Here is a 27,019-nt window from a genome sequence, read left to right as displayed (position 1 = left end):
CCCTCCCCAGAGCACGATGCTCCTGCCTGGCGATGAGCAGAACCATGGCCCAGTGCAGCCACGTGGCATCCTGGACTCCCAGGTCCCAGCAGGATTTTGGCCATTGTCCAAAATCCCAAGACGTGCCAAGAGAGCGCTTGGCATGGGCTGCCTGCCTTCATCGTGAACGCGTGCATCATGTCCTGCAGTCCTTGGAAGAAAGGATCTGCGGGACAGCCCAGGCACTTGTTTTCACATATTAAAGACATTTTGTTAATGTCTTTAGTGTTAATTTTTTTCTTTTCCTTTTTTTCTTTCCATTGCATTGCCTTATGAATCTAAACAAACTTGACTGGAGATGCTGGCAGAGGAAAGCAAACAGGGACTAAATAAATTTGCTTCCAGCCAAACACTTCAAGAGTGAACGTGCCACATCGCACAAACCAGCAATACGGTCCCAGAGCCAAAGATAAATAGCGTCCCTCCAGCTGGAGTCCTGGGCAGGGAGGTAGCTGTCGTGGGAGAAAAGTATACAGCTGGAGACAAAGCCAGGAAGTTAATATTTAAGCATTCAGACAAGGAACAAATGACTTAATTAAATCAATTACAGAGGGAGAAATGGAGCCACTTAGAAAGCGTGTGTAAAGAGACGGCAAGGCTGCTACTATCTCATAAAAGAGAAGGAGGGAGAGTTAGCAGGGAAGATAAACGGACTGGTTTAATCCCTGCTGTTAATTAAGAGCTGAGCATTTGCACTGCGCTGAGTCAGGGTCGCACCAGCACTTCCATTATATAAACCACATTTACAGCTGAGCTCAGTGCCCAATCTACAGAGGTATTTGTAACCAGATGGAGCAAGGGAGAGGCAGACTGAGATGTTGGGAGGGATGAAAGCAGGAGAAAGAGGTGACATAAAAGCTTTTCCACGCTCCTGAACCTCCCACGCCTTGCACCAATAGCCCAAATCCAGCCTCTGCCCTGCAACTTCCGAGGCAGCAGGGCTGGGGTCAACCTGCTGCACAAGGAGGGGATCTTCCTCCCTTCTTCAGCACAAGAAATTCCTGCATGATCCCCCAGCGATCCGTCCAAAGAGGAGAAAAGGGAGGATCATGAAAACATCAAAGTCACACTTTGCACAGTATGGAGACTCCAGATGGATCAGCAAAAGTGCTTTCATCCCAGAAGATGCCTTGCTCTTATTCCTGACTTGGTGCGGGGTGGAAGGCAAGGCTATATCCTAGCATGACTTCCATTTAAATGACTTTTTTCTTCCCTGCTGCTCCCTCCCCAAATGTAGCTGCTTCAAATGCTGGCTGTGGACACCCAGCGAGAGACGGAGCCAGCCTGACGCTGGCAGCGAGGCTCTAGGAGAAGGGCTCACCACTCACAGGGGTTGTTGGTTAGCGCATGTTTGGGTTCAGAGACACATCACACACAGTGTCAGATCTTGCTCTGCCTGATAAAAGGACATACTTGCTATGGAAAGCATCCCCTGGGGTTTTCTCAATAGGCAACAAGCAATTACATGCTTTTGTAACTGACTCAGCATCCACAAAACAGTTAAAGCAGGACCTAGAAGTCTCTGTATGAAGCAGACTGAAAGTGGTTGACAGCTTTGGGGCAGGAAGGTTTCCTCTGCGAGGCCGCTTCAGACATCTCTTTCCTGAGCTTTTAATGCCTTAATGTTAGACTTGAGGCCAGCGATGTAGAGAGTTAATAGTTTTTAGCTGGTTTGCCATCACTCCTTGTAAGTAAATAAGCAAATACAAACCCATTTCCCATCTAAGGCTGTAAAACCCCCATGTCAGAGAAAGGCCACTGATGTTTTTGCCAAGTATGATCTTATCAAGAATAATTAGTTGTCATAAAAATTAGCTCTTCCCCATGTAACAACCGAGAGTTTTCTAAAAAAGGGGCAGAGCTAAAGCAAACTTAGCGCACCCTTCTGCAGCCCCATCCCTGCTCTGCCTGCGACGTAGGTCAGACCCTCCCTCCTTGGGGCATGTGGGTGGCAAAGACCTGCATGCAGGGCACCCCAAGGAGGTGTCCAAGGGCCAGGACACATCACCGCCACACCGACTTGGAGCTGGGAGCATGGCATGCAAACCACTCAAGCATGGCCTCGAGTGGCAGTGGGCACTTCAGCACCGCTCCTGAAAATAGCCTCCATTTCTGTGCATACACTTCAGCCTGTTTAAGCCCTTGGCCACGCTCCTAATGTGCTTGGGGAGACTCTGACGCTCTGCACCACGGAAAAACACTTTCAACAGTTGAAAAAAAAAAAAGAGAGATCAGTAACTCACTTGTTTTTGTTCTTCTCCCAAACTGTCCCACATTGACGCAACAATTTTTGATACATCTCCGAAAGTAGCGTTGGGGTTTTGCCCTTTGATGGCTGCTTGCGTGTCTCTGAAAAAGAGGGCGTAGGCTGACACCGGCTTTTGGGGCTCATTAGGATCCTTCTTTTTCTTCTTCTTTTGGCTTTTGGGCTTTTTGCCCAGGTCTGTTGATGGTCTTTTCTCTCCAGTAACCTGCAAAACCAAGAGATGAACCTTAGCAGTTGGCTGGGAGTAGTCCGATATGAGTCCCTGTTACAGCTTGTTAGCAAAAGGCACGAGAGAGGGCATGGGCAGAGGATGGCTCCCAGTGCGGTGAGGAGTGCAGCAGCCCTGGGGGTCTCTTTGGCCCCCAGGTGCCTCTAGGATCATTACACAAACTGCTGGTGGGTGCCTGAGCCCAGCCTGGGTGCCTCCTCACAGCCCAGTTCACAGCTTGGGTTCGTCCCTTGCTGCTCCAGTGGTCCCTGCTCCAAAGCTGGGGCTTTCCAGTCACTCATCCTCAGACAACCCCCTTCCCTCTCCTCCTCCCTGGCATCACAAGCTCACTCACTCCTTGGTCCTTTTGGGACCTCTCCAAATGCCTTCCTTCCCAGCCAGATGCCTTTAGCAGTCCATGAAATTTTTCAACTCAGCTTCCACATGGCTTCTGATTTCCAGCTCAATAATGCCCCTTTGCAAGCTGCTTCTGACTTTCTTTGTTCATGTGTGTGCCGGTGGCTCAGCCTCCACACTCCCTAGGCAGGGGGGTCGCGAGCACCGACTGAGCAGCATCAGCATCACATTAGCCATCGCGCAGGGGCTGTCCAAAATTTGTTTCACCCTCCTAACAGCTATGTACCCCTATCCAGAAATTAAACTATTTTAATCTTATGTATTAAACGCTTTGCATGCACCGCTCACTCTTTACGACTGGTGGTCTGGGTGCAGCAGGATGACTAGGTCTGGCTGTATCCACGCTTGGTGCCCTGTGGGTGGTTGAACCAAGGGGAGCAGGACACAGGCAACAGTAGTTGGACTTTGTGGCTGCTCAGCAGGAGACACTGCCACCGGGCTGGGAAGTAAAACAGCAAGGCTGGAAACAGCGATGCTTCCAGTGAAGGTAGCACGGAAAGAAGATCCTATGGCTGAGCCTCCACCAGGATGCCCTGGGCAGCATGTTGAATATATGGGACCGCAGAATCCTCTGTGTGACTGGGTGCAAAGGAAAAGACCCCTGGAAAGCACTTGGACATACATCAAAGCTCTCAACGCATTAACTGTGGTCAGTGAAAGCTCGCACTACAGGGAAGCACCATTATCCTTATGTTATAGTGGAGGAAAAACTAAATACACCAGAGGTTAAACACGGCAGACAATAAAACCGTTTGCTGCCAGTTGGCTGCTGCAGTCTGGATCTCTGCATCCTCAAGGGCAAATGGGTGCCAGCACCTCTGCCTGCAGACCCACGGTGCTCAAGCACCAAGTGCTAGGCCACTACCTGACTTCGGCAGTCCTGGCTCTACTGGGCTAATTATACTACTTAGAAAGTTGCCCAGTGTGTCACTTAGAGGTTTAAGAAAAATTTAAAAAAATCAATTGACACAGGTCTAAACACCAAGCCATGAAAACTGTGCCTCCCGGTGAGTTCTGGGAGCAGAAAAGGCCTTTTCTCCTGCTGGATTTGCTGATTTGATTGCGTGCTTGGAAGCACTGGGATTTAAGAGGCTTCACTTCAGCTGGCACAGGCCAGGCACGGGGAGGAAAGGGCAGCAGCACTCCTGTTCTCCGCTCAGCAGCTCTTGACTGGTCATTAAGTTCAGTATCAGTGCAGTGACATTTGTCAAACAGACAGTGACCATTAGTGAATGAGCAGAGGGACCACAAAAATTGCATTTAATTTAAAATTGCCCAATTGGGCTTGAATGGGAGGCCTGGAGGTGAAAGGCCAGCTTATTAGGAGAAAAAAAATGCATGACAGGGCTTCAGCCCATTAGCAAGTGAAATGGTATTTTAACTAACTGTAATCCTGTTTGATTCACTTAAGTGCTGCGGGGGGGGGGGGGGGGGGGACGGACCTGCTCTCCTCACAGACATTGACCAAGCGAAGGAGCCAGGAACGGGCGCAATTCAACCACAGCCATGATGACAGTTTCACAGTTGGACCTCCTTAGATAGCACCAAAAAGCAAATGGTATTTATGGAAAACAGACGCTGCCTGCAAGGCTGCCTGGAGCCATCAGTTCCCAGGAGGGAGCAAAGCAGATCAGGACTTTGCCTGGTTTTCCTGGGGTTCACCAGGTGTGATGCAGCACAGGATGAGACAACAGCCCAGCCCTGGGCTGCAGAAGACGCTGGAACAACCAAAGCCATGGCTAAAGGCAAGCCCCTGAGAGCCAGTGCCTCGCTGCTCCAGAGCAACTGCATCCCCCAAGGGGTGAGCCATGGTCAAAGCGACAGTGAAGGCTCGTGCAGCGGGATGAAGTGTATGGCCACCAGCCCCTGCATGGACCTGCTCTGGAGAGGCAGCAGAAGGCATGTTTAACGCCAGATGTGGACTGGGGCAATTCACTGGTGACAGATGTGATCCCATAAACTGGTGGCTTGGTGCCTTCTTAGATGATGAACCTGTGAAGAGCAGGAACCTCATGGACACCATGATTTTAATAACTATAGAGAGAGATTGCTAATCCAACTGGAATCTGGGCTGTAACTACCTCTCCCTCCCGTGCATGTGTACACGCCCCTGAAGCAATGAAGCAGGTAAATGCATCAGTGAGGCTGGGAGACCTCCTAAAATCATAAGCTCCCTGGCTCGGAGGACCTGCTGGATCTGAACTACCTGCTGGCATCAGATCCATTTCTTTAACATGTGGCCTTCTTGGTCACAAGATTAATTTCTGCATGTTAGACGTTGCTTTGATGACTTGTGGCAGAAAGGCCCTTAATGGCCATACGAAAAATGACCCATGGGTGAATACAGCAGCTGTGTAGATAGAGAAAGCAAACAGAAACCTGCAGGCCACAATGCGGTTCTGCTGCTTTCTTTACACTTACGGTCTTCTTCCTCCATCAAATACATCGCTCCTGTTCCACCTCTCTTGATGGGTAGTTTACAGGGCAGAAAAATGAGGAGGCATGCCTTTAGGATTAGGAAAAACTAAAATCTCTGCAAGTTGTCAAAATTTGGACATCTCCAAATTCTTTGTACCCCCCCGGGCATCACTGGCTCAATGAGAACAGAAGATCCAACCCCAAAGCTGTGTCCCCCCCGGTGACTCCTGCAGCCCTGCCTGCCCAGGAGGAAAGCTGGGTGATGCTGAAAGAGGCAGTGAGAGAGAACCTGGTGTGTAACTAAGCTGAAACTCATTTTCCGCTGACATGAAAGATTCAGCTCCCAGGTAATTGCCTGGAGCTGTGTGACATGGGCTCTGGGAGATGGCAGACCGTGGGGTCCAGCGGCACAACCCATCCCACAGTGTTTCCCAAATGTGGAATCGCAGAGTTGGAGAAACTCCATCTATTTTCAATCATGTGTATCCCTTCTTTTTACAGTTTTATTCCACTGAAGCTGTTTTCGCATCTATGTGTGCACTCTGCTTTGAAATGTCCTGATCTGAAGTGAAAGCTGCCAACGGATGAAAAACTACAGGATTGATGGGAATACATTTGCCTGGATTTCCATGGAAAGGGAAAGTTTTTTCTCAGTCCTAGCATTTTCCTAGGTTTCCAGTCTCTGCACTGTTTGCTGCTTTGGTTATACATTCAAATCCTGTCACAACCATCTGTTTTTGCGGGACAAGGGTACAATACCAGCGCTTCTGGTGTCATCCTTGGATCAGCACCTTCCAGGAGAAGGTTTTCCATGAAAGGCTTTAATCTAAGTCCCCCAGGGAGCCCAGTGATTGACCTGCAGGCATGGAGACCCACTGGGTGTTGAGGCAGCAACCCTGCAATCACTGCAATTTGCCCTCAGTAAATAACAGACAGAAGACTCATGGAACACAGCATGTGTTGTTTGCTTTGCTGGTGCATTTTGAGAAAGATGGGCAACAAAGAAGGTGTCCCCAAAACCATAGGAAATCCTTGGGTTTCTTGATGTCATGCTCAGCAGCAGTTTTGTTGGCTGTAGAGGCAGACTCTGTGCCACTAAGACGTTGCTGACTACCTGAAACACTGCCTAGGTGAACTAAAAGGCAGAAGACTTTTCCTCTCTTAATTTCTGGGTTTTTTTCCTTAGCAAGCCCTGTCCGGTGAGCTCAGTTAAATCCCACCCTGCATTATTTTCCTTCCCTGTTTCAATCTCCTTACCTGCCACCAGAAATCTAATTTTGCACCCAAGCATTTGCAGAACCTTAGCCTTGAACCTGCTTTGCTCATCAAAACCCTCATCAGAGGAAACTCTGCAGATCGATGGACCTGGTAAACCGTGGAGAGAATAGCCCAACTCTCATTGCCAAACTTGCTGCATGCACAATCCAAGCATGTGTGCTAGCCTGCCGTGCTGTACCTCACCCTAGGTTGGAAACAATTTCCTCATCCTTGGGAAAGTCTCCCACTATATATACATATTTAAAAAAAACAAGACCGAAAGTCTGTGCTCTTATTTAGTGCAATTTATCCCTCACTGAAAAACATAATCTGCCATTTTCTCGCTGTCTGTTAAAACAGGCGTGACTGCACGTACCTTATAATGTGACTCTGTCTCCTCTTCCTGAGTAGAACTGGAGGGAGATGGTGTAGCAGACTTACTTCCTGGGGGCGATGGGGAACCGTGGGTAACACTGCTCCGCATCCCCATCTGAGAAATCAGCTGTGACTGGCTGAGAGCACTCATGGGGCTGGCTAACATCCCAGGGCGATTGATCAGGGGCACTTGACGGTTGGACTCATAGGACGTGGCGTCTGAGTGGACCATCTCCTGGATCTGAGTTAGGAGAATATCACTTTGTAATTAAAAAATGTATTTATTTATTTATTATACTGTCAAATCACTTTAAGATGAACTCCTATTGACTGAGTCAAAACTATTCTACACAGCTGGTAAAGTCTTCCTTGTGCCCCTTTCCAAACAAGCCAAGAGCAAGAACTGAGTACCGTGTACCTGGGGCTCAGCTCCTGCCATCGTCCTGCCCACGAGGACTACAGAGAGGTGCTAAATTGTCTTTGTACATAGGTCTGTGTGTCCAGCAGGTGCCCCTGCCTGCCTCAGGGACCAGTGGTTTCTGGCACCTATCAGGGGTCGGAAAGAAAAGTTCATAAATGAGCAATTTTTAGCCAAATCACTGGGAGAAGGGAGGGTGTTGCAATGTCCCGGGCATTTCTGGGGCCAAGCCTTGCTGCTGCACACGTGAGGCCATCGCTGAGCATCAGCACATGTGCCAGGGTATTTGGGGCCTGTGGATGAAAGTCCAGCCCTGGGGCATCAGTGGATCCCAGACACGCTCTTTCTGAGCACTACGTGGTGTTGACATTTAATAACTGCATAGGTGAAAAAATATCTGTTTGAGTTTATGAAGGTACCGCAACCAACCCTCCCGCATCCTCTGTACGGCTGTTGGGTCGCTAGCACTACTGTGCTTATACCTAGAAGTAGTCAGCACAAAAGCAGTCAGTGAAAGCCCCAGGTCCCCGCTCCTACCACGTTGGTCTGTCCAAAGCTGTGACACTACCATCAAGCCAGAGGTTTGTATGTCCCCGAGCCCTAGAAGCCCTGAGCACCACAACATGCCCCGAAATGGACCCCAGTGCGTGGGGGCAAGCTCTGCTGGTGCCCACCACCTCATTACAACTCCTCCTGGAGACGTCTCTTCCAATTTTAAATATTGCAACCAGTTCCAATCCCACTCGAAATGAGTGTAGCCAAAAAAAAAATTCCAGACAAGGGCAAAGAAAATTATGTGCTGCCTCTTAAGATTTCCCAGTGAGGGAAGGAACCAGAAGCGATGTATATGTGTGCTTGTGTGTAGGTAAGAGGCGAGGGAGGAGGCTATGTGATAGAGTTGTCCCCAAAAATGAAGAGTTTCCTAATATCTATTTATCTGTTCTCATAACGCGATAGCGAGGGGACATCCGATGGGACTGAAAGGCGACTAATCACACACGGCTGCAGGGACGCATGGACACGGCACAGGCCACTGGCACAAGTGCTGCCTCCTGAGCCCAACACTCTTGAAAGATTCGAAAGAAAAATGAAACATATATATATGGCTAATAAGAAATGTTGAATGCTACATCAGACAAAACGAAAATATCTTTTGGAGTGTATATCTCCCCGTGTTACAGCATAAACCAAAGTTCAAGTGGCCGGGTCAGGTGGGAGGAGCAACAAGCCCCTGTCCTGGCCAAGGAGGGAAGATGACATAAGGACAAACACAGCCACGTTGTAGGTGCATGGAAGGTTTTGGGGCTGCCCTGCTGTCTGCTGAGCCAAGACCCCATTTCCAGTTTGTACCATTTTCCCTGAAAACCCCCTTTTCACCCCAGGATCCATCCCTGCCCAGCCACCCCCCAGCAGCAGGGCTCAGCCCCACTGCAGCCCCCGTGGGCAGAGCCAACCTGCCTCCCGCCCCACAGCCTCATCCAGCCACGGAGGAAGGCAGTGGGAGGGAGAGCAAACCCTGCCTGAAACGTTTTCCAGACTTCTTCCCTTTTATATTAATCTGATTAATGTTAACATGAGTTTAAAGACCCAGGCTTTATTTATTAACAATCTTCATTTCCGATAAGCCTGCTGAGGTGCAATCTCTCATTACCAGGGGAGGCTTGCCAACTCCATTAGCAGCACATACAGAAAGAAACCCAGGGAAGACCTGCAAGGGCTCGGTAGGCTTCAGAGGAAATAAATCCAAACGCAAACCCAGATTTACTGCTGCAGGTCAGGAATCAAGAGCTTTACACAACACCCGACAGCATGTTCTGCTCTCTTTCGGATTCTGCATCAGTAAAGGAGTGTGTGTCAGGGGAACAGATTTTCCTAGATCTGCCCTTTTTCTGTATTAATTACGAAGTGCAGAGATTTAACTCGCAGGAAGAAAATAAAGTCTTGCATTTCAACAGCACGAGGAGACTGACCAAGGCTGACTTAGGGGCCATGCTGAACTGCTGTCCTTGGCTTTGGTGGTTGCAAGGAAAAACCAGCTTACAGAGTGTATTGGCTTTGTGTGGCAAGGTTTTGGTAGCGGGGGGCAGGGGGTTACAGGGGTGGCTTCTGTGAGAAGTTGCTGGAAGCTTCCCCTGTGTCCAACGGAGCCAGTACCAGCCGGCTCTAAGACGGACCCGCCGCCAGCCAAGGCCGAGCCAAATCAGCGATGGTGGTAGTGCCTCTGTGATGACACATTTAAGAAGGAAAAAAAAGTTGCTGGGACAGACAGAAATGGCAGCCGGAGAGAGGAGTGAGAACATGTAAGAGAAACAACCCTGCGGACACCAAGGTCAGTGAAGAAGAAGGGGGAGGAGATGCTCCAGGCGCCGGAGCAGAGATTCCCCTGCAGCCCGTGGGGAAGACCATGGTGAGGCAGGCTGTCCCCCTGCAGCCCAGGGAGGTCCACAGTGGAGCAGATATCCACCTCCAGCCCGTGGAGGACCCCACGCCGGAGCAGGTGGGTGCCTGAAGGAGGCTGTGACCCCGTGGGAAGCCCACCCTGGAGCAGGATCCTGGCAGGACCTGTAGATCTGTGGAGAGAGGAGCCCACAGAGCAGGTGTTCTGGCAGGACTTGTGACCCCATGGGGGACCCACGCTGGAGCAGTCTGTGCCTGAAGGACTGCAGCCCGGGGAAGGGACCCATGCTGGAGCAGTTCGTGAAGAACTGTAGCCCGTGGGAAGGACTCACGTTTGAGAAGTTTGTGGAGGACTGTCTCCTGTGGGAGGGACCCCATGCTGGAGCAGGGGAAGAGTGTGATGAGTCCTGCCCCTGAGGAGGATGAAGCGGCAGAAATAACATGTGATGAACTGACCGTAAACCCCATTCCCTGTCCCCCTGCGCCACTGGGGAGGTTAGGTAGAGAATCTGGGAGTGAAGTTGTGCCTGGGAAGAAGGTGGAGGGTGGAGGGAAGGTGTTCTGAGATTTGGTTTTATTTCTCATTACCCTACTCTGCTTGATTGGTAATAAATAGAGTTAATTTTCCCCCAGTTGAGTCTGTTTTGCCCATGATGGTAATTGGTGAGTGATCTCTCCTGTCCTTATCTCGACCCACAAGCCCTTCGTTATATTTTCTCTCCCCTGTCCAGCTGAGGAGGGGGGAGTGATAGAATGGCTTTAGTGAGCACCTGGCATTCAGCCAGGGTCAACCTGCCACACAGAGGCAGCAGGGTTGGTTTTGCTCTGTCACAGAGCTGAGGAAACTCGCTGCTGCTTGAACTATGGTAAATTTTATGTGCCCTTAAAACCTGCCTTATTGCAGAGGTTTGGCCTCTCCTTGCCATGTGCTGCTGTGTGGGAAATCCTGGCCAAAAAGACATCGAGGACATGCACGCTGCAGTCAAGCAAGATGGGGATGGACAACAGGCTTGGGCAGCACAGGAGGCATCAGAGAGGCAATTTTTGCATTTGCAATTGAATTTTCAAACATCATGGGAATGGCCAGGGGTGAGACAGGCAGCAATGGGGAGCCTGCAAGGTGGGGAGACAGGTCAGCACCTACCTGCCGCATGAGCGGCAAGCTCCTTCCCAAATTCCGGTGAAAACGGTACATTTGTCTTGGATTTTTTAGTTTAATCCCTACCTTTCATGTTGGAGAACATCTGCCAGCTGCTAAGGAAAAGAGTAATTTATTGTCCTTATTTTAAATTTAAATGACGAAAAAGTTTAGAAGATGGGTCTTTTAGAAATGGGGAAGGCTATGAAACATGGCTTAAAAAATTTTAAAATTTAAAATAGCCTGTTCACATTTGCAGCCATGGCAGTCTCTGGGGTAAATACTGTATTAAGACAATTTTTTTGAAACTTTTATTATGTGGCCAATAGTCCACAACGGCTCTGTTTATCCATTAAATATGTAATCATACACTTTTTCTTTACAGTGCATGTTATTTATGCATCAGAGCAGAACAAGTCCAGGAGTGCAATTATGGATATGGGACATGTGCTGCAAATGGTTATGAAAATTTGTAGGAAGAAACAGAAACCTGAGCCCTGGCTCAGAGAATCCATGCAGAAGCCTCCTGCTGACAGCAACCCAATCACAGCCCTCTTAAAAAACAGAGACACTGCATTTTTCCTGGGACATCCCCACCCCCAAGGATATTTTAGCCCAGAGGCCTCCTCCCAAGCAGCTGCCTATTTCTTTACATTATTAAAAACTGGTGGTCTTACTTAATACCTTTGCTGAATATTGCTGGTTCTGACCCCCTCTCTCACTCTCCCATGTCCCCAACTCTTTTCCCCCCTGGCCAGGAGGTTTTGCAGAAGGACATGTACAACTATGCTCCTGGCACATAACCCTGCTGACTGCTGTCTGGAGGGGCAGGAACTGGCTCCACTATTTGTCACTCACTAAATTTCTCTCCACTTCCCTTTTTTTTAAGAAAATGCAGTTTTGGAAGCAATATGCCAGGCTGCCACCTCCCCATAGCCCCTGCCCACGGCTCCCGATGTCCTCAGGACTGGAGAGGGCGAGCGGTGGAAAAGCCATTTGTGTTCTCCAGATGTAAAACGTTTGGGGTGAAAATGAAGGTGAGCGGCTTGTGTGTGGCCCCGGCACTTCTTCCGTGGGCTTTAGGGCGATGATGGCCTTCACTCAAGCTGGGGAAAGGGTTAGTCCTGCTTTCTGCTGCGAGACCCTGCAGACACTGAGCTATTTCAGGGGCCTTAGTTGTGCACCCAGATAGATGATATCCCCCCCAAGAAAGACCCAAGGAAAGAGAGAGCCTGGAGCAGGATTCAGAGATGCTCCCCTGCAGCAAATGGCCTAATTAGGCGAGTAAATGATGAATGAAATTGCGATGATGGCAAACCAAAGTGAAAGAAGGTAACGAATGCAATGTTCCCCCTGTGAAAGCAAACAACCTCTTCTCCCATGGCACACTGGTCCTGTGGGATACAACCCCAGCCACGGGCTCACTGGGGCTGCACCCACGCCCCTCCCCCTCCACAAAGCATTCAGCATCCCTGCAGAGCCCGACGGAAGCACACGCACAATTGAATAACCGCCCTGCAAATGTGATTAGCTCCGTCACCAGGAGGAGCGGCTCCGAGAGCCAGGTCAGATCTTATAGAATCATAGAATCATAGAATCATTTTGGTTGGAAAAGACCTTCAAGATCATCGAGTCCAACCATTAACCATGCCCCCTAAACTGTGCCCTGGAGTACCCTGTCCACTCGCTTTTTGAATACCTCCAGGGATGGTGAATCAACCACTTCCCTGGGCAGCCCAATCCAATGTTTGACAACCCTCTCAGTAAAAAAATTTTTCCTAATATCTAACCTAAATCTCCCTTGCCTCAACTTGAGGCCATTGCCTCTTGTCCTATCTCCAGCCACCTGACAGAAGAGACCAGCACCCACCTCACTACAGACCAGCACCCACCTCACTACAACCCACTTTCAGGTAGTTGTAGAGAGCGATAAGGTCTCCCCTCAGCCTCCTTTTCTCCAGGCTAAACAGCCCCAGATCCCTCAGCTGCTCCTCATAAGACTTGTGCTCCAGGCCCCTCACCAACTTGGTTGCTCTCCTCTGGACACGCTCCAGCACCTCAATGTCTTTCCTGTAGTGAGGGGCCCAAAACTGAACACAGCACTCGAGGTGCGGCCTCACCAGTGCCGAGTACAGGGGAACAACCACCTCCCTGCTCCTGCTGGCCACACTGTTCCTGATACAGGCTAGGATGCCATTGGCCTTCTTGGCCACCTGGGCACACTGCTGGCTCCTATTCAGCCGGCTGTCAACCAGCACCCCCAGGTCCTTCTCTGCCGGGCAGCTTTCCAGCCACTCTTCCCCAAGCCTGTAGCACTGCATGGGGTTGCCGTGACCCAAGTGCAGGACCCGGCACTTGGCCTTGTTAAACTTTATACAATTGGCCTCAGCCCATCGATCCAGCCTGTCCAGATCTCTTTGTAGAGCCTCCCTACCCTCAAGCAGATCGACCCTGCCTCCCAACTTGGTGTCGTCTGCAAACTTGCTGAGGGTGTACTCAATGCCCTCATCCAAATCATCAATAAAGATATTAAACAGAACAGGGCCCAACACTGAGCCCTGGGGAACACCACTTGTGACCCGTCACCAACTGGATTTCACCCCATTCACCACAACCCTCTGGGCTCGTCCATCCAGCCAGTTTTTCACCCAGTGAATAGTGCACTTATCCAGGCCATGAGATGCCAGCTTCTCAAGGAGTATGCCATGAGAGACAGTGTCAAAGGCCTTGCTGAAGTCTAGGAAAATAACATCCACAGCCTTTCCCTCATCCACTAGGCGGGTCACCTGGTCATAGAAGGAGATCAGGTTGGTCAAGCAGGACCTGCCTTTCGTAAACCCATGCTGACTGGGCCTGATCCCCCTCTTATCCTGGAGTTGCCATGTGAGTGCTTTCAAAACAAACCGTTCCATAATCTTTCCCGGTACCGAGGTCAGGCTGACAGGCCTGTAGTTCCCCGGATCCTCCCTCCGACCCTTCTTATAAATGGGAGTCACATTGGCAAGCCTCCAGCCCTCTGGGACCTCCCCTGTTGACCAGGATCACTGATAGATGATAGAGAGTGGCTTGGCAAGGACCTCTGCCAGTTCCCTCAGTACTCTTGGATGGATCCCATCAGGTCCCATAGATTTGTGAGTATCCAGATGGCGTAGCAGGTCCCTAACTAATTCCTCCTGCCCTCCTGCCACCAGGCAGGAGGGGACCTAAGAGATGGAGGGCAATGGATACAGGTCCCTGCTCGGGGAGGCAGGCGAATCCGCTCCCGGTCTCCCTCACCTTCCCAGTTGCCCCTACTCAACAGGTATGGGGCTCTGGAACTGGAGGACCAGGCCAGTGAAGATCAGGGTGTAGATGAAGTCCTATCTAGGAAGGTGCCTAAGCCCAGTCGGGCATCCCCACGCATTCTCACATCCTCTGAAAAAAGAAAAAGGAGGGTAATTGTCGTAGGTGACTCTCTCTTAAGGGGGACAGAGGGCCCAATATGCAGACCTGACCCACCCCACAGGGAAGTCTGCTGCCTCCCTGGGGCCCAGGTAAAAGACATTACCAGGAAACTCCCTGGTCTGGTTCGGACCTCTGATTATGACCCATTGCTGGTTGTGCAGGTTGGCAGTGATGAGATTGCAGAGAGGAATCCAAAGGCAATCAAAAGGGATTTCAGGGCACTGGGACGATTAGTAGAAAGATCGGGAGCACAGGTAGTGTTTTCCTCACTCCCTTCAGTGGCAGGGAAATACACTGAAAGGAACAGGAAAACACACCTGGTCAATACGTGGCTCAGAGGCTGGTGCCATAGGTGGAATTTTGGGTTTTTTGATCATGGGGAGGCTTACACAGCACCGGGCTTGCTAGCGACAGATGGTGTCCAGCTGTCTCAAAGGGGTAAGAGAATCCTTGCTCATGAGATGGCAGGGCTCATAGAAAGGGCTTTAAACTAGGTTCGAAGGGGGTAAGGGAAAAAACTAGGTGCACCAGAGATGAGACTGGGGGCAGCGTGCCGATGTTAGGGGTGGATTTGATGACCCAGCTCAAATGCATCTATGCCAACGCACGCAGCATGGGCAATCAACAGCAGGAGCTGGAAGCCATTGTGCAGCAGGATAGATATGACTTAGTCGCCATCCTGGGCATTCAGTGCAATGAGCTCACTACAAGGTGCTGCAAAAGACCTGGGACGTGTTTGCAGCCTCTGGTGAAAAGATGTTTTGCATCTCAGAGGAAACATGAGTGAAATGTGATGTAGTCATAGCTAAAGTAATTAAGTGCATCTTACTTAGCAGATTCCCAAAGGCTGTGCTAACTCAAAGACAGCTTCTTTTTTTCCACAATATTTCAATTTTTTTAATGAATATGCGTATCAGGCCTATAAACGCTCCAGCTAATCCTAAGAAGGAGAGAAAAATAGGCTGACAAACAGCACATGCTCCATGCTCCTTGTTTCTGGGGAGAAGGGTAAAACAGCGCAAGTAACAAAATGCTGCGAGGAAGAGCCTGGTTGGGGACCTGGGTGCTTTGCTAGCAAAGACAATGTTTTGAAATGTGTCAAGACGAGCTTCAATTTAACTACCCCCTGAAATTCATATGTAAAAGGCAGCTCTTTCCAGCAATAAGGGCTACTGCACTAGCCAGCAGACCTGGGGCTCAGGTCCCAGGCTTAGGCAGGGACGGTTGCTGTCGTTGAATGTCCTCTCCTGCAAAATCCTAATTCCCAGCTGAAGCCTTGAGGCAGGTTCAACACCCGTAACCACCTTCTGCCTTCGCTTTGCATGGGATTTTTCTCCTCCTCCTCCTTTCCTTGGTCTTGGCCACACCTTAAAGATATCACCATGTTTTGGTGGCAGAAGTACAAATTCAGAGGTTCTGTGTTATTCTCCCATGGTGTGTTTTACCCTTGCTGCATACGTGGAGCAGCGAAGCTCCAAGCTGCTCCAGCCTTGCTGGCCGCCAGCTGGGCTACGATCCCGGGTGGGATCTGTGCCGAAGCACTTGCAGATGTTACCCAGCAGGAAAGGAAGAAATTCGGCTGGAGCCTGCCGTATGGCGTTGGCTGACCCCCGCTGTATCACAGCCCCCCAAGCTAAAGCAGAGCCACGTAAAGCGGGATGTGCAAAAGACAAAGGCCAAGACCAGCAGGAGCGGGCAGATGGCACAGTCCCAGCCCAGGGGCATCGCCCCACGTGCCGGGGAGACCAGCACATGGGGACCACTAGGCTTCCTGCCAGGCTTGCCTGCCGAGAAGGACCTGGGGGTACTGGTAGATGAAAAGCTGGACATGACCGGACAATGTGCGCTCGCAGCCCAGAAAGCCAACCGTATCCTGGGCTGCATCAAAAGCAGCATGACCAGCAGGTCGAGGGAGGTGATTCTGCCCCTCTACTCTGCTCTGGTGAGAGCCCACCTGCAGTACTGCGTCCAGCTCTGGGGTCCTCAGTACAAGACAGACATGGACCTGCGGGAGTGGGTCCAGAGGAGGGCCACAAAAACGATCAGAGGGATGGAACACCTCTGCTGTGAGGAAAGGCCAAGAGAGCTGGGGTTGTTCAGCCTCGAGAAGAGAAGGCTCTGGGGAGACCTTATCGCGGCCTTTCAGTACTTAAAGGGGGCTTATAAGAAAGATGGGGACAAACGTTTTAGCAGGGCCTGTTGTGACAGGACACGGTGTAATGGTTTTAAACTAAAAGAGGGTAGATTCAGACCAGATATGAGGAAGAAACTTTTCACAATGATGGTGGTGAAACCCTGGCACAGGTTGCCCAGAGAGGTGGTAGATGCCCCATCCCTGGAAACATTCAAGGTTACGTTGGTTGGGGCTCTGAGCAACCTGATCTAGTTGAAGCTATCCCTGCCCATTGCAGGGGTGTTAGACTAGATGACCTTTAAAGGTCCCTTCCAACCCAAACCATTCTATGATCCTATGACTGCCACCCTTCCCGGGGCGAGTTGACTCAGGTGGGCTGAGCAGAGCTGCTGGAGTCTTGCCCGGCCAGGGTCTTCCTTCTCAGGCGAGGGGAGCAGCTATTCCAGGGATGGCCACAAGGCTCACCGGCAGCACAGCTTACCTCTCCTTAGGTTTGTTCTTCAGAACAAGCCATTACAATCACAGTCAACCAGGGAGAGAAATTATCTGCTGAACAGCTTTGAAGCAAAGTTTTCCCAGCAGGCTTTTTCTGTATTGAAGTTTAAATGTAAACGCATCACCATAGCTGAAATGCTTAAAGATGATTTACTTAAAAAAGAGAGAGAGCAGGAGAGAGAGAAGCTGATAAGAAAATATATCCCCAATTACCACCCCTCCTCTTCCCGATTTGTAACTGCTCCTAATAAACTTTCATGGTCTATGTAAAATGCTTTAGTGCAGTGACAAATTTCTGCTGGAATTTGAGATGTCTTGTTCAGAGTAATAGCTATCTCACACAGGTGCCCAGCTGCTATTGTAAAATCAGTAAGCATTTAATTGAAACAAATGACTATAATAATAGTACATTATCCCTGCAGGCTCATAGCCATAACAGTTTTAATTATTGAGTTAAGAGTCAAACTAATTTATCCTTTAAAGTAACAGCCACATCTTTGGTTCCACTGATCATCCTATTACAAATACGAGGGGAACAGTAGGGAAGGATTTAAAAAGGAAGCAATTTATTTCTGTAGGGGCGGGGGACATTTATCATATGGCAGAGGCTTTCTATATGCAGTGAGGTTCCCAGCCATGGCTGTCACTCCCTGGGACAAGCCTCCCTCCTGGATGCTCCTGGTCCCCAGAGGGACCAAGCACACCCCTGCCAGCTCCTGGGGATCTGTAACCCCCATCAGGCTGCCATGGGGCGGCTTTGCTGCTCTGGCAGCAGCAGCACAGGAGCCCATGGGAATGGGTGGTGCTGGCTTTGGGGGTTTGGACACATGGAAATTTTTTGGAACTATATTGAAATTGCAGTTTTTCTTCATGAAACAGTGAAAAAAAGGTTTTACAGACTCAAGTTTGCAAACATGAGCCGAAGGAGCATCTCTGAATTGAGAGCCAGGCAGCAAAGAGAAAGAATCCACATTCACGATTTAAAAGGAGTATTTCCGAGACAAAGACATGCCCTAGGACAGATTTGAAGGCCCAGCTTTCCCAGGCCCTCGGTTTCATGAGCCTTCTTACTTTTGTCCCAGTAGCTATGACACGAGGGATCTAAAGCATCACTGTGAGCCCGCTGGGCAAGACATGGGAACTGCAGGTGGAGGGGACAGAGTGGGACAGAGAACGGGTGGCTGCAAGGAGGCAGCGGAGGAGGGCAGATGCTGCCCACTGCCCACCCCCCCCCGCCAGATGTGGTTCAAAAGCTGCCCATGAGGATGGATTCCCTTGCTAAATCACCCAGCGGGTGATCCCTGGAGCAAGCCCTACGTGCAGCCTGGCATGGGCAGCCTGTGCTGCCAGTCCCCGGAGCTCCGCATCCCACCGCTTGCCAAACTGGAGGGCTCTCACCAAACTGCCCTTCACCAAAGCACTTGCAGATCATAATCAAGCCCCTCCGTCTTTGGCCAAAGATGCAGAGCGGTCCTCTGCACTCTCACCAAGTTTCCCACCTTGCTCATTGCTATGGATATTTTTTGGACTTCTCCATCAGCCAGCACCCACCCCGAAGCATAGCTGTTCCTCACATCTCACATTCCTTTTCCAGAGCAAACATCCCTAAGGAGAAGAGGCCTCATCTTGAAAGATTTGTTTTGCTCCTGCAGGTAGGAAATTATTGGTTCTCCAAATGCATATTCATTATTGGTGATCAGTTTACCAGGCCACGCTAAAAGCTCGGCCTCTCTATCTCCTGCCACCTGCCTACTCATTGCATCATCTACAAACTTCCCTGGCAATTATTTAATGCTTTCTTTGGCAAAAATATGACAAACCCGGGGAAGGCAGAGTGACAAGCCCATCCACCAAACTTGTGTAACATTGGGTTTGTATTGTTCAACTTTCTCAATATACTTTGTGCTTCCAAGTCAAATGTCTTGCAGATGTCTAAGTATATTATGTTAACACTGTTACCTTTATCACCCAAACCTGTAATCTCATCAGAAAAGATATCAAGTTAGTTTGACAAGATTTGTTTTCCATCAGTCTGTGTTGATTGGCATTAATTGTATTACCTTCCCTTAATTCTTTATTAATTGAGGCCTCGATCTGCCACTCCATTATTTTGCTGAGGATTGATGACAGACTGACATGTCTGTAATTACCTGGGCTGTTCTGTTTCCCTTTTTAAATATTTGCACATTAGCTCTTTTCTAGTCCTCCAGAGCTTCCCCAATATTCCAAGAATTACTAAATACCAGCATTAGCAGTACTGAGAGCTCCTCAGTCAGTTATTTCAAGCCATATGCACACAAGCTAGCTCAGCCTCATGACTTAAAGAGGAATTGTGCAGACATATATGAGAAAAGGAATTTTTATGGTCTGCTTTAAATGCTACGTAATTTGAAATCCCGACCTTTCTAATTAATATTGGCAGTTTCAAATGGAATGTTTTTGAACATGAAGCTTCACTGTAAAGCCATACAGCTGACCCCAGACAAGGTTACCAGGGCTTCTCCCAGTTCAGTGAGTCTCCTCACTCATGGTTTTTTTTTGATCTGCTTCTATTACTACATAAATTGCTCCATGTCTTTCCCAGCCTTGACCACCTCTGTCTGTTTTTGCCCCCCAAAGAGCAGTTCCCTGCAGCTTGCAGCCTCTGGGTGCCTGGTGGGCAGGGGAAGGCAGGACCGAGAGATGGTTTTGGAAAGCACCTGCCTGACAAGCTGAATTCAGCACTTTGACAGGCTGTGATCTTCTGTTATGATATCCTGCTATTACGGGGGAAAGAATCCTCCAAACACAATTAACACTTCATCACGAAGATAAAGCACTGTAACTTCTGGGTGAGAATGGTGGTCTAAAACAGGATAGTGACTGTGCTTGGCAAATGGAAAATATTTCTCATTAATACTTTCATCACTCCCGGTGCTGGAAGGGCACGGCCAAAAGGAACAGACCAACTCAGTACGGCATGAACCGAATCTTGTTATTTTCCTATGACACAACACCGCACCATGGTCATCTGCCAATGAGAGCATTATTGTGGACTTCTACAGCAGAGATGTCCATGAGGATCCCAAATCCAGTAACTCCCACCCCCAGGGAGTGCCAACCAGATAGGAGTCCTGCTTCAATGTGTGCTTCCCTCTCTCTTGGGCTAGTGGAGTTATTATACAGATTGCAACATGTTATGGTTTTAAAGCACCTCGAGATGTCAGAAGACAAACCCAAGCTAGCTGGACCTCCAGACCTGTCCTCCATCTCAGCACCGCTGCAGACCTGCAATCCTAGCTGGGATGTTGCTTCTTAAGGCAAAGACCAAAGTATTGTAAGGTCTTGGCCCATCCTGAGTCCCAAATCCCACCAGCCGTGTGATGATAGAGAAACAACACAGTTGTGAGGGAGACACGGACTGCACATGGCACCCTTCCTACAGCTGACCTCCTGCAGCCCCACAGCCCTGCCTCACCTGCAGTATGGAGACCCCAGGGCTGACCTGGGCTTCCTTCACACTCCTGAGCTACATCATTACCAGTGGACAGGTTTCATCATCCCTGTACACCAGTGTCACACAGGGTCCCTTTGACTTAAGGGAGGGATAAACCCTGCTGCTTGCATAGGAAGTCCTTGGGAATAACTCGACAGGATGGATACTGCAGGAGAACTGCAGAAGCAACCAAGACTGGTGGCAGGACTGCTCTTGGGCATGAGGAGCTCAGAATTCTCCACTCCCGTGGGACATGGTTCCTCCGAGGTGGGTTCCCACCCATCCCGCTCCCTTCACAGCAGGGCAATGTGCTGCCATGGGGACTTGCCAGGCAGCAGATCTAAACCATCCATCCCCAAATGATCCCTCACTGCTTGCCAGAGCTGGGCACCATGATGTGACAATGCTACACAAAATGGCTTAATTCCCCTCCACTGACCTTTTGACAGGTATTTTGACTCTTCACCAGGAGCAGCACTGAGTGTTAGAAGAAGGTGATGCACGAAGCAAAGCAATCGTTGTGACAATTCCCATGAGGAGCAGGGAGGGCCAGCACGCGTCCCTCTCCAAACTCACTCTGCCAAGGTCAGAGATGAGCAAAATCATCCAGCAAAATGCAAGCAAAGTCCTGGACCATGCATGTGTCTGGAGGAGGAGCGACTGCCCCTGGCCACTGGGAAGCAACCGGACCACGTGTGTGCTGTTGGTGTTCCTGCAGTTCTCAGCTGGAGAACAGTCTGTAAATAACGTATTCAATAAACTTCATTTTTTTTAAGTACATTATTTTACGGATAAAGAACAAGCCTGATAATTCAGTGAACATGTTTGCAAATAATCTATTCCATTAATTTCCAGCATGTTTTCTGAATACATTATTTAGTGATTTTGTAAAAACCATTTGTAGATGAAGGCAATTGCCGCTCATCCAGGCATAACACCATCACATCCCAAAAGCTGGGGCCAGAATTCCCCTGTAATGGACAGTGGGAGGTAATTAAATAGCACCAGACCCTGAGCCCCCTGCCAACCCATGGGGGGGGCATAAAACTTAATAAAATTGTCACATCCCCTTCAGGTGTGTTGGCAAGAGGAGGAAAGCCAGTGAGAACCAGCTATGTAGGGGAAAAGAAGCAAAGGGGGTAGATGAAAAATACCTGCAGGTGTGCAGGTGTAGGGACCAAGGGGGCCAAGACAGTCCTGGGAGCTGGGAAGGGTCTGCACCGACCCTGAAGCCCACCCAGAATGACCTCCTACTCCGGATTTCTGTCTGCATGCTCAAGATGGATGGAAGAGCAGACAAACTGTCTCAGGGAGTATTTCTGTTGCATTACATGGGTCTAATGGTGAGGCAAAGCTATCCCCATGAGAAGCAAGAGGAAAAATCTCTTCAGCATCAGACCGGTTTATACATTAGATTTTCTTTAATTTTTGGCTTTCACTTTTTAATCCCAAAGGTACTGGTGGGGAGATGGATTCAGAAACCAGTGTTAAAACCTTCTGCAAAAATAAGTATCTCTATAGTGGGACTTGCTGCATGGTTCTGAGTGCTGGGATGAGAGACCACGTGTTACAGGTGGTCCCTGGCCACACTTCTGAGGTCCCTTCTGAATGTGGGTCAGCTCCTAAGCTGTGCATTCCAGACGACCATCACCTGCCCAGCAAAGCCATCCCACAGGTCAAAGACAGGATTTGAGACACGCAAATAGATTCCTGAGAAGCAGAGATCTGGTTTCATGCAAATAACCTTACAGATAAAAAAAAGGGAAAGCAGAAAAATACTAGAGACAGAAAGTTTTTCACTTCACATTGCCAGCTCTACAGTGACTCCTTGGGGAACTTTGCTTTTCCTGGTGGGTTTACCAGATCCTTGGCGTTATTATATGTTTAACATCTTGAGTTAGAGCCCAGCCTCCTTTTTACAAGACTTTGAACTGCTGGGATGGACAGAAGTCCTCCTCCACAGGCTCCGCTCCCACAAACACTCTGGCACTCCCGACACTCCCAGCAAGGCAGTAGGGCTGGCCAGAAAGCAAGAATTCAATTTCTCAGAACGTGCAATGGATTTGACATCCACTTCCATTCCCTACACAGCAAAGGACAGTGCAAAAAAACAAAAATGAAAAAATGAGCAAAAGGGAAAAAAGGAGAAAAATGAGTAATGGAGAAGACCTTTCTACTGTCAGAAGCCAGTACCCTGGTGGGAGGCACTGGGGGAGGCTGGAAGGATGCAATCTCTGGTCTGCTTGATTTGCGGAAGGGACGAGAGCTCCTGCTTCACATCTGGCCCAGCCAAGGCTGTACAGGAGCTGCTGTCCCTTGCAAACTCTCCTGCTTTGCAGGCCCTGATGGGGCTCAGGATAGCTGTGGACTCTGGGTGGATGGGACAAAAAGCTGCTGGTGGATTGGAGGCCAATAATTTCATTTTTGTTATCCTGCCTGCTCAATGGGACAACATGGACAGAGCTGAAGCGTCCTCCGTCGTGTGTTGTTGCCGAGGCAGGATCACACCGAGCCCTTCCCCATCCTGCTCACAAGGGAGAGCACCCTGGGGACCCCCAGCCACATAGCTCTGCATTGCTTGGTGATAAGCCATGGAGCACATGGAACTGAGCCCATCCCCAGCCTGGCAGAGGGGCAAGAAGCTTTGCTTTTGATGGAGAAGATGATGGGCAATGTGGGGACTGTGTAAATCCTGGTGTTTGCTTCTCAGGGTAGCTGGGGGATAAAAATTAACATTCGCAAGAGCACCTCCAGCTTCTACGGGCCTTCCCACAGGCAGCTCACCTACCGCTGTACACCACACTTCTCCATCCACCCTCCCACCCACGAGCTGGACCTGCAGCCACGTTGGCCCCACCATCTCCCACAGTATTTATTGGCCCCTCCCTGTGAGCTCTTGGAGCTTATTGAAGCCTTTCTGCACAGTCCGGTTCACTTTGGTTTATGTCTCTCTTGGCTCTTCTCAGACATTTTAGATATTGCATTCACATAAAGCAATAGACTCAAAAGTAATGACAGACCTCCAAGTTTTATTGCATGGAGCATTAAAAAAGAAGAAGAAGAAAAAGGAAAAAAGAAGTAATTTTAGAACACAACAGGAAAATGGGAAGACTACATAGAAAAATCATCCCTGTGGGATTAAACTCTGTGAATGAATTTTAAAAGCTTTTTTTTTTTTATTGCAAAGTTTAACAGCCCACTTTTCAAATACCATAAGAAATGCTTGCAGTATTAGAAAGAGTTGGGTTCCCCAGTGTTGATACCACAGCTGCACACAAACTACATCACTTCTCTTCCACATCTGCAACAAGTTGCCCCCTTTTTGCCCCCGCCTTGGTATCCCTCTGTGGCCAGATATTGTTGGGATTATTGCGTTAGTTTGTAATAACTGTTTCCTAAGTCTCCTATTACTGGGAACACAAGCATCCAGAGAAGAAGGATGGTTCTGTGGCTGAATATTGGTAGGGAAATTATTTGAGTTTCAAAACCCAGCTCTGCCAGAGCAATCTGAGACAGGAAACTGAATCTCCTGCACACCAGTTCCCTGCCAGCAAAATGATCATGGCATTTACCTGCTCTGCAGAGGGGAACCTCTGAGAGCTGCAAGGTATGCAATGACCTTGCTGCATCACAAAAACTGTTAACAGAAGGCACAGCCTATTATCTTCTCGTCTTAATTATAGCAAATGCTGAACACTTTCAAAATAGGTACGAAAAGCCCAAATGACTCTGTATGTACAAAACTAATTGCAGGAGGGAACAGAGAAGAGAAACTCGAGCACCGACTCCTGCCACAAGAGCCAGATGCTGTAACTTCTGTTCTGACTCCTGACAACGACAAACCCTTCTCATTTCTTAACTAGCAAATATAACTGCAGATGCTATTCTGACACAAACTACAGACATGCAAAAACCTACATAAATGCAGAATGAAAGCCACACAACTTTAGGAAGTGCTTACTTAGGTTCCAGCAGTGACATTAACCTGAGCTGCTGCACTGCCTGCATTGAGCAATACAGTTTATTAGATTAGCTGTACTGTATTAAGGAGGACCGGTGAAAGAATATTCAGTCCAGCACCATCTCTGTCCTCTTGGGCTTCCTCATGATGGATAACAGACACCTCAGAGATTCATTTATTTCCTTCTAATATCAAGACACTCAGTTCCTGGAGGTGGAATATGCCATATTAAATGAGGCTTGGGTCTGCCCAAGACTGGATTGCCACAATAACGAGTGTTCCTACTGCCAGTCTTTATTTAATCCAGGTAATGGCGTGGATTCAGGCCATCAAAACCACTTCCTTCCCTCCCAAAACATATAACCCCAAGTGGAAAACCAAGAGTAATGCATAACCCCATTAAAGGTTTGATTTTTTCCACTGGGATTACATGCTGGCATTGGGGAGCTTGATCAATTGAGTCTTGAGGTTCAATCAATACGTGTCAACGACAACATACTGCATTACACTGATGCTATCCATTTATCAACTTAAATAACTCCAGTCACCCAAAAGACAGAGGCACTAAACCAGCAATTAAGGTCTTAGGGGAAGTCTGAACGCTGGCTCTGCCGTGCTGGCAGCTCCTGGGACAGCCCTGGGTTTTCGGTGCTCCCGAGGGAGCCGAAGGAGCTTCCACCTCAGTATCAGGCAAATTGCCCTCAGTGCTGAGCTGCTGATTTGATAGATATGGCAGGACTCACTCAAAGGCAATGGGAAACATTTCAATTAGGCTCTTTAAAAAATTGATCGCTATTTTGTCTTACACATTGTGTCACCAAAACATTTTGGATGGTGTGCCACGCTCGGCGCCGCATTTGCATTTCCATCTGATCAGACATCAAGGACATATGCCAAGTGAATGTTTACATTCCAGATCAAATCACATATCCCAGAGATCTTATTAACCTGCTGACCTGGAATTAAACAAAACCACCTGGAAAGGAAGCGCTTTCCTCCCCAACATGCACCAAAAGACACCTTCTGAGTTTCCCAGCCAAGCTTTGAGCATGGGTGGCTTCACGTAGGTGTAAGGATTTGCGTTTCCTGGAATACTTCCCATTTTTTTTCTGTCCAGTGAGTTTCAGCACAAGCGTTCAGGTTCTTCAAGATCTACAGCTGTCTCTATACATACGAACGGGCTTTATAGCTGAACTGCATGGCAAAGGCAATAGGTTAGGGGAAGCAGGTGGAGGGGGAAGCACAAACAATACTCACCCCTCTCAAGAGCTTAGCAGCTCCACGGAGGGCTCACAATCAATGAGGACCTCAGCTCTCTCTGCTGTTGAGGACATTGCTATCTCCTTTTTACCACCAGCAGCTTCGGAGTGCAGCCCCTGGCCCCTACACCTGCCGTGGCACAGGGCTGCTGCACTCCTCCGCCTGGAAGGGGGTAAGCAGTGGGGACTGTGCAGCCTCTGTCGCTGTAAGCAAAGGGGCCCTTCTGCCACAGAAAAAGTGCTTCATAAACATGCCAAATAGAGAAAAAACTATTCCTGTTCTGCTCTAAAAAAATGCAGCAATCTTAGCTTGAACTTTGGGGTTTAGGCTGTTACTTACACAAATCCTTGTTTTTTAAACAAAAACTTAAAGCTGCTTATAGGACATGACTGCCAAAAACCTTTATCACTTTCACAGACTTGTTTTCCAGGAATAGACAATATTTCCCAAGTAGCCATAAGTGTATCAAAGAGGACATGCCATAGCAGATAGCCTTGGGAGAAGCTACGGCAGGATTCTGGGATCCCAACTTGTAGGAAGGGATTTGATCTCACTTGTCTCAGCTTCCCAAGCTGGAAATGCAAAAAAAAGCAATTACTCCAGACCTGAGATGGGCAGATAGAAATGCTATGTCACGATGGATGACATTTGCAAAGATTGGGCCATTCCACACTTGCAATTTCCTGTTCCTGAGATGCAGAAGACGAAGAAGAGACAAATATTTTATCTGGGAAGAAAGGGTTACTTTTCAATCGAAAATGAATGCACTGAATTCTGAATTAACATGTGGGATAATTAAAACCATCTTTCCAATGAATTTATTATAGGATATACAAAGCTAATTATAAATTCTCTGTTGCTTAATCCCTTGCAGTTTGCTAATACAGCGTTGAAATCTCTTTGGCCACACTTGTTTAAATTATTCATTAGACACAGCAACAGTTGTGAACTGTAATTTAAATTGGCATCTCATGAATATTCAATTAATACAATAAACACTGGAATGTTTTACTGCACACTGCTCGATAGTTTGTGCTCGAGCTTGTGTTGACACATTTTTATTAACTCTTTATAAAGGTGTTACCTATTTATGTCACTGATTACAATGAGAATAAAAAGTCCCACTCATAAATATTTGTGTCGTTGTCTTAAGAGAGACAATGTAATTAGGCAAAGCTTCAAAAGTCATAATTAATATCGGGCGGATATCCTTTCCCTCCTGTTTGCCTCTGAACATGCGGACTGGCACGCTTTCAAAGCCAGGCACATCTATCCACGTTGCGGCTTTGGCATTGCAGCTTTCCAAACTGCCCCGGC

At 48.7% G+C, this 27,019-nt stretch overlaps 1 protein-coding gene across 4 annotated transcripts in view; it reads right to left on the bottom strand.

Moving 5' to 3' along the window:
• Window positions 1-27,019, bottom strand: part of TOX2 (TOX high mobility group box family member 2) — a 160,407-nt gene that overhangs the window by 18,246 nt on the left and 115,142 nt on the right. For all 4 annotated transcript variants that reach the window (XM_052789990.1, XM_052789997.1, XM_052790004.1 and 1 more), the window contains exons 4-5: window positions 6,982-7,221; window positions 2,283-2,510 (exon numbers count right to left, since the gene is read on the bottom strand). In XM_052789990.1, the coding sequence (XP_052645950.1) occupies window positions 2,283-2,510; window positions 6,982-7,221 (468 nt within the window). The remainder of the gene's footprint in view (window positions 1-2,282; window positions 2,511-6,981; window positions 7,222-27,019) is intronic.

The sequence above is a fragment of the Harpia harpyja genome, chromosome 1 (assembly GCF_026419915.1).
Source record: "Harpia harpyja isolate bHarHar1 chromosome 1, bHarHar1 primary haplotype, whole genome shotgun sequence".
Taxonomy (NCBI): domain Eukaryota; kingdom Metazoa; phylum Chordata; class Aves; order Accipitriformes; family Accipitridae; genus Harpia; species Harpia harpyja.
This window is presented reverse-complemented; position numbering and strand designations above follow the sequence as displayed.